General features: G+C 37.8%; 1 protein-coding gene across 20 annotated transcripts in view; it reads left to right on the forward strand.

Annotated features, from left to right (window-relative positions):
* Positions 1-14,030, forward strand: part of LOC108031401 (heterogeneous nuclear ribonucleoprotein R) — a 55,887-nt gene extending 41,857 nt beyond the window's left edge. For 5 of the 20 annotated variants that reach the window (XM_017104770.3, XM_050888899.1, XM_050888900.1 and 2 more), the window contains 8 exons: positions 716-849; positions 908-1,036; positions 1,093-1,233; positions 1,300-1,406; positions 1,780-1,901; positions 3,358-3,632; positions 5,633-5,894; positions 9,198-14,030. In XM_017104770.3, the coding sequence (XP_016960259.1) occupies positions 716-849; positions 908-1,036; positions 1,093-1,233; positions 1,300-1,406; positions 1,780-1,901; positions 3,358-3,632; positions 5,633-5,894; positions 9,198-9,373 (1,346 nt within the window). In that variant the 3' untranslated portion in view covers positions 9,374-14,030. Of the gene's footprint in view, positions 1-715; positions 850-907; positions 1,037-1,092; positions 1,234-1,299; positions 1,407-1,779; positions 1,902-3,357; positions 3,633-5,632; positions 5,895-7,901; positions 8,791-9,197 lie in introns of those variants that run through there. The other 15 variants (XM_017104776.3, XM_044092370.2, XM_017104775.3 and 12 more) reach the window with 10 other exon arrangements.

Consider the following 14,030-nt stretch of genomic DNA (forward strand, 5'->3'; position numbering starts at 1 on the left):
TTCGTGTTGTGTTTTTGGTTATACCTGTTTTTTTTTACTTTTCCTATTTTACTTGCAACATGTACTATATATAAACAAAAACAAACAGCAACAAATAGCAACAGAGGTTTTTTAAGTGTTTTTCTAAATGTGTGTTTCATTTTACAATACTCTCTATACGTACTACATATCCAACCTAATGTTATACCCCCGCTCTCTGTAATACTCTCTCTAAATCTCGAACCTCGCATACACAAAACCGAAAATGTTACCTTAGCTTAGCGCATTCAACTATTCAAAAGTATTTCAAAAAGTTAAGCAAGCAGCAATTGTTGGCATTGGTTTTCAAAATCATCTAATTCGCTCTACATGTTATATAGAGATTCAGACCACGGAAATGCTCATTATTTTACGAAGCCGCCCTCCTGCGGTGTACAATTTTGTGCATTTCTGTTTAAATATAATACAGTATTCCGTTTATCAACAATATTCGCCCAGAGTGCGTCTCAGTGTCTTATCACCTGTACTCTCCAACACTCTCGCACACACGAACACCTGCCAATATACCGATACAGATACAAATACTTTTTTGTTGTATTACTTTCGTTTCAATTTTTACATATGCAACCAACTAATCACATTGCATTCGAACTGATAACACGATTTCTATTCACCGTACTCAAATGACAATTTTCTTTATTTAAAAATAAACCTGATCCCGAATCTGAACCTATAGCCGGCCTTTACGAGGTGATCATATACAGTTCGCCAGATGATAAGAAAAAGAACCGCGGCTTCTGCTTTCTCGAGTACGAGTCACACAAGGCGGCATCTTTGGCCAAACGAAGGCTCGGCACAGGAAGAATTAAGGTAAGTTCTGATCGGGAGTCTCTAAAACAGCATCCTAATGAGAGTGGTGTGCTTATAGGTTTGGGGATGTGATATAATAGTCGACTGGGCCGATCCACAGGAGGAGCCGGATGAACAAACCATGTCCAAGGTTAAAGTTCTGTATGTGCGAAATCTAACCCAGGACGTCTCAGAGGATAAGCTAAAGGTAGTACTACAAAATCTCACTTCTTAATATAGTATTATAATGAGTTTTACCCACAGGAGCAATTTGAGCAATATGGAAAGGTGGAACGCGTTAAGAAGATTAAAGACTATGCCTTTATACACTTTGAGGATCGTGATAGCGCCGTCGAAGCTATGCGTGGCCTTAATGGCAAGGAGATCGGCGCCTCGAATATTGAGGTGGGTTTCCTCCTATTTCAATCCGTAAAACACATAATTTATATGATTTATTTGAAACCCCCGTAGGTCTCTCTCGCCAAACCTCCTTCGGACAAAAAGAAAAAGGAGGAAATTCTGCGTGCCCGTGAGCGCCGTATGATGCAAATGATGCAAGCGCGTCCCGGAATCGTGGGGTATGTACTGCCAGCTGATCTACTTTAAAAACTCCCCACCCAAGTACTCCCTATAACAAAGAACTTGTCCAGCACAGCCACCCACCCACACCTATTGGCGCAAAATTCAAAAACAAATTAAATACCAAGAAATCCATTGGGCACCTTAGATTTCGGCTAAAACCAAATTGAAAACGTCTGTTTGCTCTTCAAGTCGCCATCATTTCAAGCAGTCATTTAATTATACTTATATTTTATTATTGTTTTCTTTCTTTCTTTGCCAATTGGCCGCCACGCGAACGAACTTCACCCTTCCCCGAACACGACACCAAAAAATAAACCAAACCTTAACCCATATTCGAATGCCATGTCCGTGTGGGATTGCCTTGTAAAGATTTGAAACCTTGTCTCCATACAGAAACCTGTCGCCGACACATCCCAGCATGATGTCCTTGACGCCCATGCGCCTCCAAGGGGCGCGCATGCCGCTGCGTACGCCGATACCTCGCGAATACGGTAAGTTTGGCAAATTTGCCAAGTGAATGGGGCCGCTTCCGTTTCCGGTGGCGCCCCAGATGTCTCTGTATGTATATGCATGGCTCGCAACGGCCATGCCAATCATGTTGATGTATTGATGAGGAGAGAAGAGGAGGCCGCAGGCGCCCCTTCATTTGGGGACTACTCCACACAATTGAGAAAAAATACTTTATAACTTTTGTTAATTTGGTTTAGTTCTCGTAGTCAATTAGCCAAGTTGTTAGGCACACTCACACACACTCAAACACACACACTAACACCACTCATCCACACACAGTATCTTATAGGTTGTTTTCAGTTCTTAGCTCGAAAGTCTAACCGAGAAACGCAGCGAAGCTAACACTAATCCGGTCTGCAGTTTATGCCTTAAGTTGAACGATTCAATACCATCATGTCTGCCATCAAACGCAACGTTTTGTTACCCTCTGTTTAACTTGATTATTGTTTCTCCTCGCCTCATCATTTAAGTTAATTAAGGTTTAGAAAGCGCGCGCTAGCCACTAACATTTGTATAGCCGTCCCCGAGAACAACAAACACAAGCACACCCCCACTTTCACTCTCACCCCAAATGCCCCCAAAGTCACGCTTAGCACTGCCCTCGAGTCCCGGTCGAGTGAGAAACGTATCCAGCTAGATCGAGATTAACCAGCCCATTAACCACTAACCACTAACCTTAAGATCTCTGACCATTGGCCATCAATTGAAGTAACTTGAACATAACCATTTCCCCATCTTACTAATCGTAAATGTTGTCTCCTTCTTTCTGGTACTCTCGCATTTGCAAGTTATATGTCAATGCTCTATTTATGTATCCTCCACTACAATTATTATCCTCGGTTTGTACGCATGTTTGTGTTTGATTTCCTTATCGATGTTGTCCAGTTTTTGTTTTTATAAGTACAACCCATCTTCGACTCTCCCGCCCGCCCACTCCGAAACGAACTCTCTTTGTCGCCAAGTGCAGGGCATCAGGAAACCGAAAGAAAATAACACACTATCCATAACCAAAGCATAGACATTAGACATTAACCTTAAACGTTGTCCATAGTTGTTTACGATAATTAAATGTTGCAATTGTGTTCTCTGTGTAGCGAATGTTAAGCACCCTGTATACTGTTTGATGTTATATCACCGGTAAGTAACCCTAAGTCTCATCTACTTAAGCCACATACCGACTCGCGTGTGTTAGCGTGACATCTGAACCACCAAAGCCACCAAGACCACCCACCAACCACAGACAAGATACATATTACGCCCCCCGATTTAGTACGCGCCCGATTCGTCGAACATTGGCAAAGTGAATTGGCAGCCTAGTGATATCATATCAGGGAGGAGCTTAGGTATAGGTCTACATCCGTATATCCCCAAAGCCGTGTATCGTAGCCCATTTAGCATCCCAAACCTAATCCTAATACCCCACCCCACACCCCCTAGAGTACGATTACGACTATTTCGGTTTCTCGGACTACCGCCAAGGCACCTATAGCAACGAATCGTTCTACGAGGAGCTGTACCGCTCGTACGATGGGGATTTCAACTACTATGACTACCCCAGCGGCAACGGGGGCAGCGGGGGCGGCGGCGGCAGCGTGGCCGGCGGCTCGATGGTACCGTTCTCGTCGGGCGGCGGCCAGAATTCGCCGCTGTCCGGTGGCCAGCGATCGGCCAGAGGATCGGCAAGTGGTCCGAGTGGTTCGACGAGCGTTATGGTGCGTTTATCCAATCGACAATCTGTCGCCCACATTAGATCCTCTCGAATCGCAGTACAATTCGAAGAACAAGAACACAAACGCACACAGAAACACAAGATTTGTAGAGTTCCGTTTTGATTTAGATACAAATGCCCTCAGTTGATTGCCTTCCTGACTTGTAGTTAGTTTTTCGTATTTGATTTATTTTAATTGAAAAAAACGCTTCATCATTTGGCTTTAATTTCCCCAAAAACCTGTTCTCTTTGTTTCGTTTATATGAAGTCAAAATTTGCACGACTCTTGCTGCCAAATTCCACCCACCATTCACCCAAAACCCAAAAAACCATGCCACGCCCACACAACACCCACAGATACACAAATACACGTGCACGCCCATTGCCGGAAAAAGGATTATTTGTTGTTGCTTGTTTCGCCTTGTTTTCGCTTTGCCCATGGAAACAACCAACATGCAGTATTTTAAGGACTCATCGCGCCATGCCGCAGTCGAAAATTAACCCACGGTGCTTTTTTACGCTTAACTTATGCTTTGCTTGTACGTATACCCCACCTGCTTACTTATTTATAATTTTAATTGCACCCTCCATACCGCCAGGCCGAGGAGTAACCATTAATAGCATATTTATGAGCTGAACACGGCGTGCTGACGTTATAATTTTAATTAATTTTTAGCCATTAAGCGAAGCGCTTTTTATTACAATGGCGCACTTAGGTGCGCATCGCTTTATGTTAATACCTAAAATATTTATTATTTGTACCAACGCAAACGCTTTAATGTTTAAACCAATTAACCGCATTACGCTTATTGTACTCCCTTAGTTACGTTATGAAACAAATTTACAAACATGGTAAAGTTATTTTTGAATATTGTGTCAATCGCAAGAGGCAAAACTTTTGTTGCTTGGACTTGAACGTTTCAAGCGCCCCAGATCCGTTGTTATAAGTATATTATAATGATACCCAATTGACTAGTTAAAATGCTCACTCAGTTTACACATGATACAGAGAACAGTATATATATATACATCTTAGTAATTTCTATATAAATAATACATACTTTATGTGCATACATCATATCGTGTATGTGCAATCAAACAAACAGTTTTTACACCAAGAATCTAACGCGTTTATTTCGATTTTTTTCTTTTCTTTTCTTTCTTTTTATGTGTTCTTGTTATATACTTATCTATATACAAACAATTCATTTGTTTTTCGGTACAATATGACAAAAAAACAACAAATCTTGAAAAAAATTATATATATGTTCGTCAAAACCAAAAAAAAAAACCCACATTAAAATTACAAATTCTATCTCTGCCACCGACCTAAATCAAAATCAAAACGAAAATCAACCACCAACCAAAACGACCAAATCTAAAACCAAATCGTAACCTTTCGATTCCAAAACCAACCGAAAACGAAAACTGCTTTTCTGACCCCCCCACCTCTTTCCGAAAATGCAACCGCTCCAAATTCGAAATTCTCATCGATTCGACCATCAAAATTCAAAATCAATTCAAAAACGTACTTTTATTTTGCTTACACTTTTTCGTTCAATTCGAAATTTGAAATGACCAAAATTTGACAATTATCTTGGCGATCCATATATATACAAACACATTCAATTATGTATAAAAAAAACAAATGCTAATACTATTGAAAAATTGTAAATGCAAAAATTCGAACAAAAATCTCGAAACCTGAAAAACTGAAATCAAAAACGAAATCAAAACGCAAAACCAAACCAACGACCGATGGATAACCGAAAATGATGGAAAATGGAACCGAATCTGGAAATGCATAAAACACGCTCTCGAACCACCCACCACCCCCACACACACACATACACCACACCACACTACACACACCACACACCACCCACAAAACGCAACTAATGCATGCAATTATGACGATGATGATGATGATCATATGATGATGGCCTAACCACTGTGAAAAATGACCACGATGATGATGATGATGTGGATGATGTGGCTGTGTAGGGAATTGGTCGTGGGCATGGAGTCACAATGCCGCGTGGCAGAATCGTTGGCCAACGTGGCAGCATCAGTCGTCTGGGGGCCCAAACAGCGCCACAGGCGGCGGCAGCGGCAGCGGCGGCGGGACAGGCGGCGGCGGCGGTAGCTCAGCGGGGGGCCACCGGTCAGGGGGCGCCGGCAGCAACCGGGGGGGTCCGTGGGGTGGTGCCAACGCGTCCCAGCGTTCGTGGCACCCAGCACGTCAAGCCGCTACAAAATTTACCAGGTGAGCTCAACAAAAAAACACAAAGAACGTACTCGTATCTCAATAAAAAAACACACCACTACAAAAATACCAAACCGAAATCAAACCAATCAACATAACTATGAGAAATCAAGCCAATCAAATTCAAATTCAAACCAAATCGAATCAAAAACAATCCCAAACAACCTGCGCCAAGTGAAAACCGCATAATCCAACCAACAACAGCGACAAACTTGAGAGAATATATACATATATGTGTACATTGCAAATGTCAAACTCATATCAATTAATAAGTAAAGCCAAGTAAAAATGTAAACATGCATACCGAATACCACCCACACCCCTGAAAACACACCTACACACACACACTCATCAGGCGCACCAACACACACAAACGAACATAACGAGAGACTTAATATAGTGTGAATCCCCGAACCCAGATCCTAACCCCCCCAAAAAAGGTCACTTCAATGTCGTGTGTATCGCATTTGTAACTGTTCTAAATGTTGTAAAGTTTTACCCCATCCTTGGTTATTTTTTTGTATTTCCATTATAAATACTTTTCTTATCAAATGTTTCTTTGTGATCCAAGTAGTTGTGATCTTGCTGCTTACGATTGTCCACTTATTTTCCATTGCCCTGTCAGCGCTGAGATGTATGCTACATTTTTGATGCATGGTTTTTTTCACACTCTTTACCAATTGTAAGCAGCAATCGACAGCCATTAAAAACAAAAACCACCCACCCACCCCCTTGCACACACACACATACACACAATCGAACATCGCCTATGTATATGGAAAGCCATTATAACAAATTATGTAATTGTTTATGCGCATATCGTCTTGAATATGTACCTAACTATATGAGCAATGTCTGTAAACGTTTATGAATCGATTAGTATTTATGTCCCACCGAACCACCCGAGCACAGAGAATATATTGTCACCCACTAATTAAGCGCCATAGAGAGTCGAAAGAGTCGTGGGGGGAGAACAGAAGCACCATTGGCACCCATCTCTGTTCCGATTAACACCAATGTCTCTAACCCATCTATAGAACCCATCCAGCCGAAACGAAAAAAAAATAACGATTCCCATCCAAAATTTTGACGTACGTGTATATAATTTTTTGTGTTTTTTTTACCCCGCGCTGATTTGTTGGACACCAGCTACAAATAATATACTTATACAAATGATACGCGTTTCAAGATTGACCTGATCGATTGCGATTGCACAAATCTAAATGTAAAACCTTTATTTATACATTATTTATATTCTAGCCCATACTTTAACAATATACATATGATATTTTGTGTGATTTATGTATATCGAATTGTGAGTCTTGTTAATTAATTATCCATCATGCTTTGCAAAGCCAAAAAAAAAAACAAAAACATAATAAAAAATAATAGTTTAGTAACCTATACACACATGTATACCAATATGACCTTATATATGTATAATATAACCACCCTTTAACATTTCATACATATCATATCCACACACAGGGTGACACCGATACCAACTGAGATCGTTTTTATTTACTTTATGTATAAACAAATACTAATCGATTCGTGTATTATGTTTACAACACGCACACACACCAACCAATTTTTGTTATAATTTGTTGTCAATGGAATCTATACTCGTTTGTATATACATACAGCGGAGGACCCCAGACAGATCACGCTTTTGCCCCCGTAATGTGGGTTGACTAACACCAGCTGGCAAAAGCGTGACGACCTCGAGAAGCACCCAACCAACCCACCCAACAAAGAACACCTCCCAATCACCTGCTTCCGTTTTTAAACACGCTTTACATTTTTGTGGCTGTATTTCGTAGATACTTTTGTCTTCCCCAGAAGACTCGTTTTTTGTTCACTGTTAGAATGCTTCACACACACATGCTCATTACAAGCGCTTTGTTTTTGAAAACCACAGCTGTGTCAGCGAAATAAAACACAACCCAAAATCTAAAAAATGAATGCAAAAGAAAAAAACATCCAAAATCCTAAATCTGTTTCTAGCTGGAGCTGCACTCAAGTCATATATGGAGGGCAACTAAGCGTAGCACATCGATCATGTCCTGGTACAGCGACAAGAGTCGCTCTCCGGTGAAGAAGCGTAAAGTCCCTAGGTCCTCACATAGCAAAACCAAGTCACACAAGTCCAAGAAGCATTCCCACAAATCCAAGTCGTCTCGGCCCGAAAAAGAAAAGAAATCCAAGCGGAAGTCCGATTAAGCCAAATTTATTCCGTCGCAAGAACACATTCACCCCATGCGTGATATATCTATCTGCATATATCATTTTGTTTTTCAAAATCGAATTCAAACGAAGAAACTCGTCATTCAAGAATACACATCACGCGTCTCGTCCTTAGGAACATGAAGCACCAAAATAATTAGCGCCAGATCAGATCAGATCAGTTCAGCCCCTAGACACCGAAAGAAGTCCTTGCCAAATTCCAAATTTCAAATTGAGAGTGGAGAAGCCCGCACACTCGACGTCAAGGCCCTTTTCAAACACACACCGAGCTTTTCAAGTACAGCGCTCTGTTTTCCATTCATCGATCTGGCGGACGATTCTGTTTGTGCAACCCTGTCCCGGTTATCGGTTATCGCCGCTAGCCTTATCGTTAGCTGTACTATATGTTCCATGTTCCATGTCAGGCGATAATGTCATGTACAATTGTTTTACTTACAAAAAAGCCCATTTGGTAATTGTTAACTCCCACACAAACACGATTATACTCTGCACCAAGTAACACCACAATCACACACAAGCCCCAAACACAACACATTTGTACATGTAACCGTGTCCCCAAGTCCCTGGCGTTATGTCGAGTTAACACGATTCCCCGATTTGTGATGTGTAAAACCAATGATGAGATAAATTAAACAAACAAAAGATCAAATGGTGTTGTCTTTAATATTTTTATGGAAACACAAACGACCGTCTCCCCCATTTACTACCACTACCACTTACAAAGCGAAATCGAAGTGGACGAAAAAACCATCAAATTGTGCTACTAAAATAACTAATACAACGTCAAGACAACCCTCATTCGAACCATAGACCAGTTGAACTTAATCCAATCAATCCAAAAAAAAGCAACCAACTACCAAAACAAAGAAATAATAGCAACAACTTTGAACCATTTTTGTATTAACAACATTTTTAACTCTCTTTCTCTTTTTTTTCTTTCGAAAAACACCTCACACCACCACCCTCAACCCAAAAACAAACAACCAACACTCGACGCACACGAAAAAACCAAACAAAAACCGAATGCTTGCCAATGTCACGGTCGCCCATCTGCAGTAGTCGGTAAACGTAAGTTCGATGGAGGTCACCAAAATCCGGCAGATGTTAAGCGACGTTACCCGAGCGGTTTAATAGGAAATGGCGGCAGTTGGGGCAGTTTACCGCTACCACAGCAACCTTTAGGCACCAATGGTGAACAGTGGTACATGGATACGTTTTCGGCATGGAGTTAAAACCACACAGCAACCCAATTGAAATCAGTTAACGATAACTACAACAACAACAGCAGCAGCAGGAACACCAGGAAGTTACAACCACATATAATAGCCTTCTCCGAGCGACATCCTGGAGAAGGGTCCTTCGCGTCATAGTAAGAAATGAGAGAAGAACGAAACACAACATAGCAGCCCTTCTTAAAAGCAATACATTTAATTTCAACCAACTATATAAGGTGTAAGAAACGCAATTAGCCACAATTCAAAAGCATTGTTTAGAGACTCGTTTCGATATTAGTTCGTTTTGCTATGAACGCCGTAGATTGCGTCCCTCTAAATGCTATAATAACAAGTCAAGAAATCAAGAAATCAGCAATAGCAGCAGCCAATATGTCGAGTAGAGTATATTGTATTGTATGTAATCACTTAAATAGCCTTTGCAGCGAGAGCATTTTAAACGAAACACTTTCATTTAGCGCAACCAGTTTAGCTCGATTTTCCCGAAACACAATTTTAACAAGCATCAGCGCCTCACAACTTAGATAAACCAAAGTCAAGTCGTTTTAAAAGTTCACAAAAAGTATAAGGAAATTTTGTCTTATAGCGTTTTTAACTCGAAATTGAAACAATAATTGAGCATATATAGCAAAACCTATACGAAAATATAAAATATATTTATCTATAACTATATAGAGAGAGCAGTCTAAGCCCGGCAGATTGATTTTAAATCGTAAGCAGCATGTAGCACCCTTTTATACATTGAGAAAGCCTAAACAACCGAAATTCAAAACCAATTCGACTCGAAACATTTTACAATATTTACATAGGCATTGGAAAATTGCAAGTTGAGAGATGAAAATTTTAGACAAGCGATTTCCTCTTTTGTATAGACAAGACATATGGAAAACCCAGACATATATGCACACGAGATCAAGCTCAGATGAATTGAAAGTGGAAAACTGTTTAATATTCTAAGAACACCCAGAACACACAATTCAAGTTGAAAAGCAAAGCTTAGTGAGGAAACATTGACTGACAAAAAACAAAACAAATTATTAATTAGATGGAATGAGTTGATATGAGAACGATAAGCAAATACAAAAATTAAAACGCGGCCGGCATTGTTATATAATGCGACTGGCGACGGCGACTGGCAAGACTTTCTGCGTAATTCGAAAACAAACTATTTTTTAACAACGTAAGTTTTAGGCAACTTCGAATCAATTATCTGTCAGAAGTGAAGCGAAAACAAAAACACGTAGAGCTAAGAATTGCACACATACAAAACTACACTTAAAACTCACTGATAATACTGATAATACTGATAAGCAGATGTAGATCGCAAATCAACCAGAAATTTGACTAATGTCTGCAAATCGAAGCAACGAATTAGGAGGACACACACATCACAAAAAGTAAAAGTAATGAGCCCAATGATAAAATTGATTATGAATTTTAATAACAATAACGCATACTTAATATTAACACTTGTAACGAGTAACGTTGGATTCAACGAAGATAACTAAAACTATGAAATCAATTAGCCAACGCTCGAGTGCGAATTAGCAGAGAAAAGATACAAACCAATCCATTCACAGCTTAGAAATTCTATTTAAATCCACTTATCCAATATCAAGTTCAGATTAAACTCTTTTTCCCCACTTTCCTTTACTCATCTATAACTGCTACGCACACAGATAATACAGCTAAAATAACGAATATATCAAGCTGACTTGCAAAACCTAAATAACTCCATGCCTAAGGATAAAAAATAAAATATTAAAACGCCACACACGTGTCAAAATACGTTTATATAGGGAAAATTATTGAAACAAAAACTTGCCCGTTTATATTTTCTATTTTGCAAAATTAAAGAAAATCGTTTGGTTGAACAGGAATTCTGTCGTTTACGTTTCCGCTATTGCTAGATCTCAAGTAAAGCAAAAGTTAATTAATATATATAAATGTATAAAACGAAAATATATAAATTAGTTTTAAACTAACGAAAGAATACTTCCAATTTTGAACTCAAGTATAAAGCAAAATACAAAACTGTTGGCAGTTGACGGAGGATGAAGGACGCGTGTGTTTTAAAACGTATCTATGAACATTGTTCAGCATAAGCCTAAAAACAATAACTTTTTTTAAATTTAAAGTACACATACACAGACACACACACCAAGCAGTTGCCTAAAGTGAAAGTAAAAATAAAATAAAAACCAAGTAATGAATGAACATGAATTAAACTTGCGCAAAATTTGCAAACCAGCAAAGAACTTTAAACACATAATATTAGCCACAAACAATAAGAGAATATATACAACAAATTCTAAATGACCATAGTTAAGCTTAAATTTAGTAACACTCACATACACTCACACACACATATACACATAATTATTAAAGTAAAGTAAACTGTCGTTGTAGGGGATGAGAAGTGTGCGCCATTTTCTAACTACAATAACAAGAGAGAGAAAATTACTACATATTTACCCATTTTTATTTTTGATAAGTTTTCCCACGAGTTTTCCCAAATATTTTACTTTTTTGATTGAGAGAGCATTTCACGCAATTGCAATCGATTGTTGCCTTCGAAAAGAGAAAGTGGAGAATAATTTTAAAACTTTAATCGTTTTTTTTTTCTTTAAACACACACAAACACAGCAAGTAAATTAATTTGATAAGGAACCTGAATTACGAAAATTCTATAACGCCGCGTCTTTTTGCATGCAAAATTCTCGATTTTTCGCCCCTGGAAATTTCCACATTTGGTGACTTAAAACCTTTGAACCCAATTCAAATTGCAAATATATAAATATAATTAATTTTAACGATTTGTTTAATTCGATAACTGTACTGATTTTATATTGTTTTAAATTTGTAATTTAATTTGTAAGTTTTTATTGTTAATGTGTTTTTTCTATTGTAAACTAAAAACTAAACTAAATCTATAAACCAATTGGCAAATTGTTACACAATCCGTTAAAGTTTACCGATTTCGTCGATTCACAAAATTGAGTATGAAATTTTTACCAAAATTATGTGCCGTTATTTAGAAACCATTTCTTTGGATGCCCAAAATTTACCCACCCCTGCCCTCGACCTCTGACCTCTGACCCTTGACCCCCGACGCCCCAACACCCCAAGACCCCGACACCCCTAATTGTGTTAAATATTGTAATTTGTAATTTTTGTTTTAATTTTTCGGGAAAGCAAAAACGTTTGGCAAAATTAGTTTTTAATTTGAATATTTAGTTTTGTTTGTGCGCTTAAGTTTTCAATAGTATGTTATATATATTAAACTATGAATATTAATTTTTAGCAAAATATTTTTACGACCTAACATAAAGCACTAATGTTAAATACTTAAAGAACTTTGTTTAGCTGTTTAATTGGTTTAAATTTTTGTGTATTGTGAAGAGGAGCGCAAGCAAAATTTATCTTTGATCTAATATCAATAACAATAACTGTATACGTGTGTAAATTTCAACAAGAACCGAACCTTCAGCAAATACAAAATCAACACAATACTGATGATGAAAACGAAATAGAAATAGTTATAAAGTCGAAAGGAATCATGAAAGAAAGCAAAGTGGACAAGAAAATTGCAAACTGCGCATGGAAACTGAGCGAAAAAAATGAAAAACTTTACATGAATTGTGATGATGCAAAGGCAAGATTTAATCATAATTACTAAATCTATATATACAATAAATATATATATCTTTCTCTATAAATATATATATTTGAGTACATAATGTATATGTAGGCGTAGGAGTGTATAATCTAACTTTACTTTTAAACAGACTGCGTACGTATTAAAAATTTTTAAAATTAATTTGTGTAAAATGTTTTAAGTTTTGAAAAATTGGCAAATAAAGAAAACAATAAAAATTAATAAATCAAAAACACGATCGTATTGTGAATTGAAATATACAAATTATTTCGACCTATTCCAAATTTCGTCTTTCCAAACCTTTTCAGCAGCAAAATCTTTTCATGTATATTTCAAGAATCGGCCTTAAGCAAGCGCACCTGTTTATAAAGAAAGGTGAAGGACAGTGGCAGTGGATGCAAGGATCTGATACCTTTGGAAAGATTCCAAGATTGTTTCTTCTTTAGTACACTGAGAAAACAGAAAACGAACATGATTTGTATGAAGACAATATCTGTTTCAAACATACACACACGTTAGGATTAGCTTTGCTTAGACCACTTTTGTTTTACCTTTAAATTTATAGTTTGTGTGTGTTTTCTTTGCCCTATTAATTACGTATGTAACGATTTTATAACGATTGATTTTTAAAACTCTTTTATAAACTACCTATTGATACACATACATCACAAAACATTTGCATACATACCACACGTATGAGAGGGATTCATAAACCGTGAACGTAACGTCGCCAATTATTACGAGATAAAAACAACAAATGGAAATTAAATAATAAAAACAATCAGAATTCTTCGTAGAGGAAGGCCGAATGTGAGAAAAATGGGAGAACAACTTTTACGTCTTAATAAACAATTATTGTTAACGAAGAAAATAAAAGTGAGAAAAGAAGCATATTGTACTAAAATATTTGATATACATACATTTGTTATTATTTGTAATACGAAAATTAAATAAAATTGCATCCAGATAATAAAAAATGAAATAAATAAAGAATGCAAA

Source organism: Drosophila biarmipes, chromosome 3R (genome assembly GCF_025231255.1).
Source record: "Drosophila biarmipes strain raj3 chromosome 3R, RU_DBia_V1.1, whole genome shotgun sequence".
Classification (NCBI taxonomy): Eukaryota; Metazoa; Arthropoda; class Insecta; order Diptera; family Drosophilidae; genus Drosophila; species Drosophila biarmipes.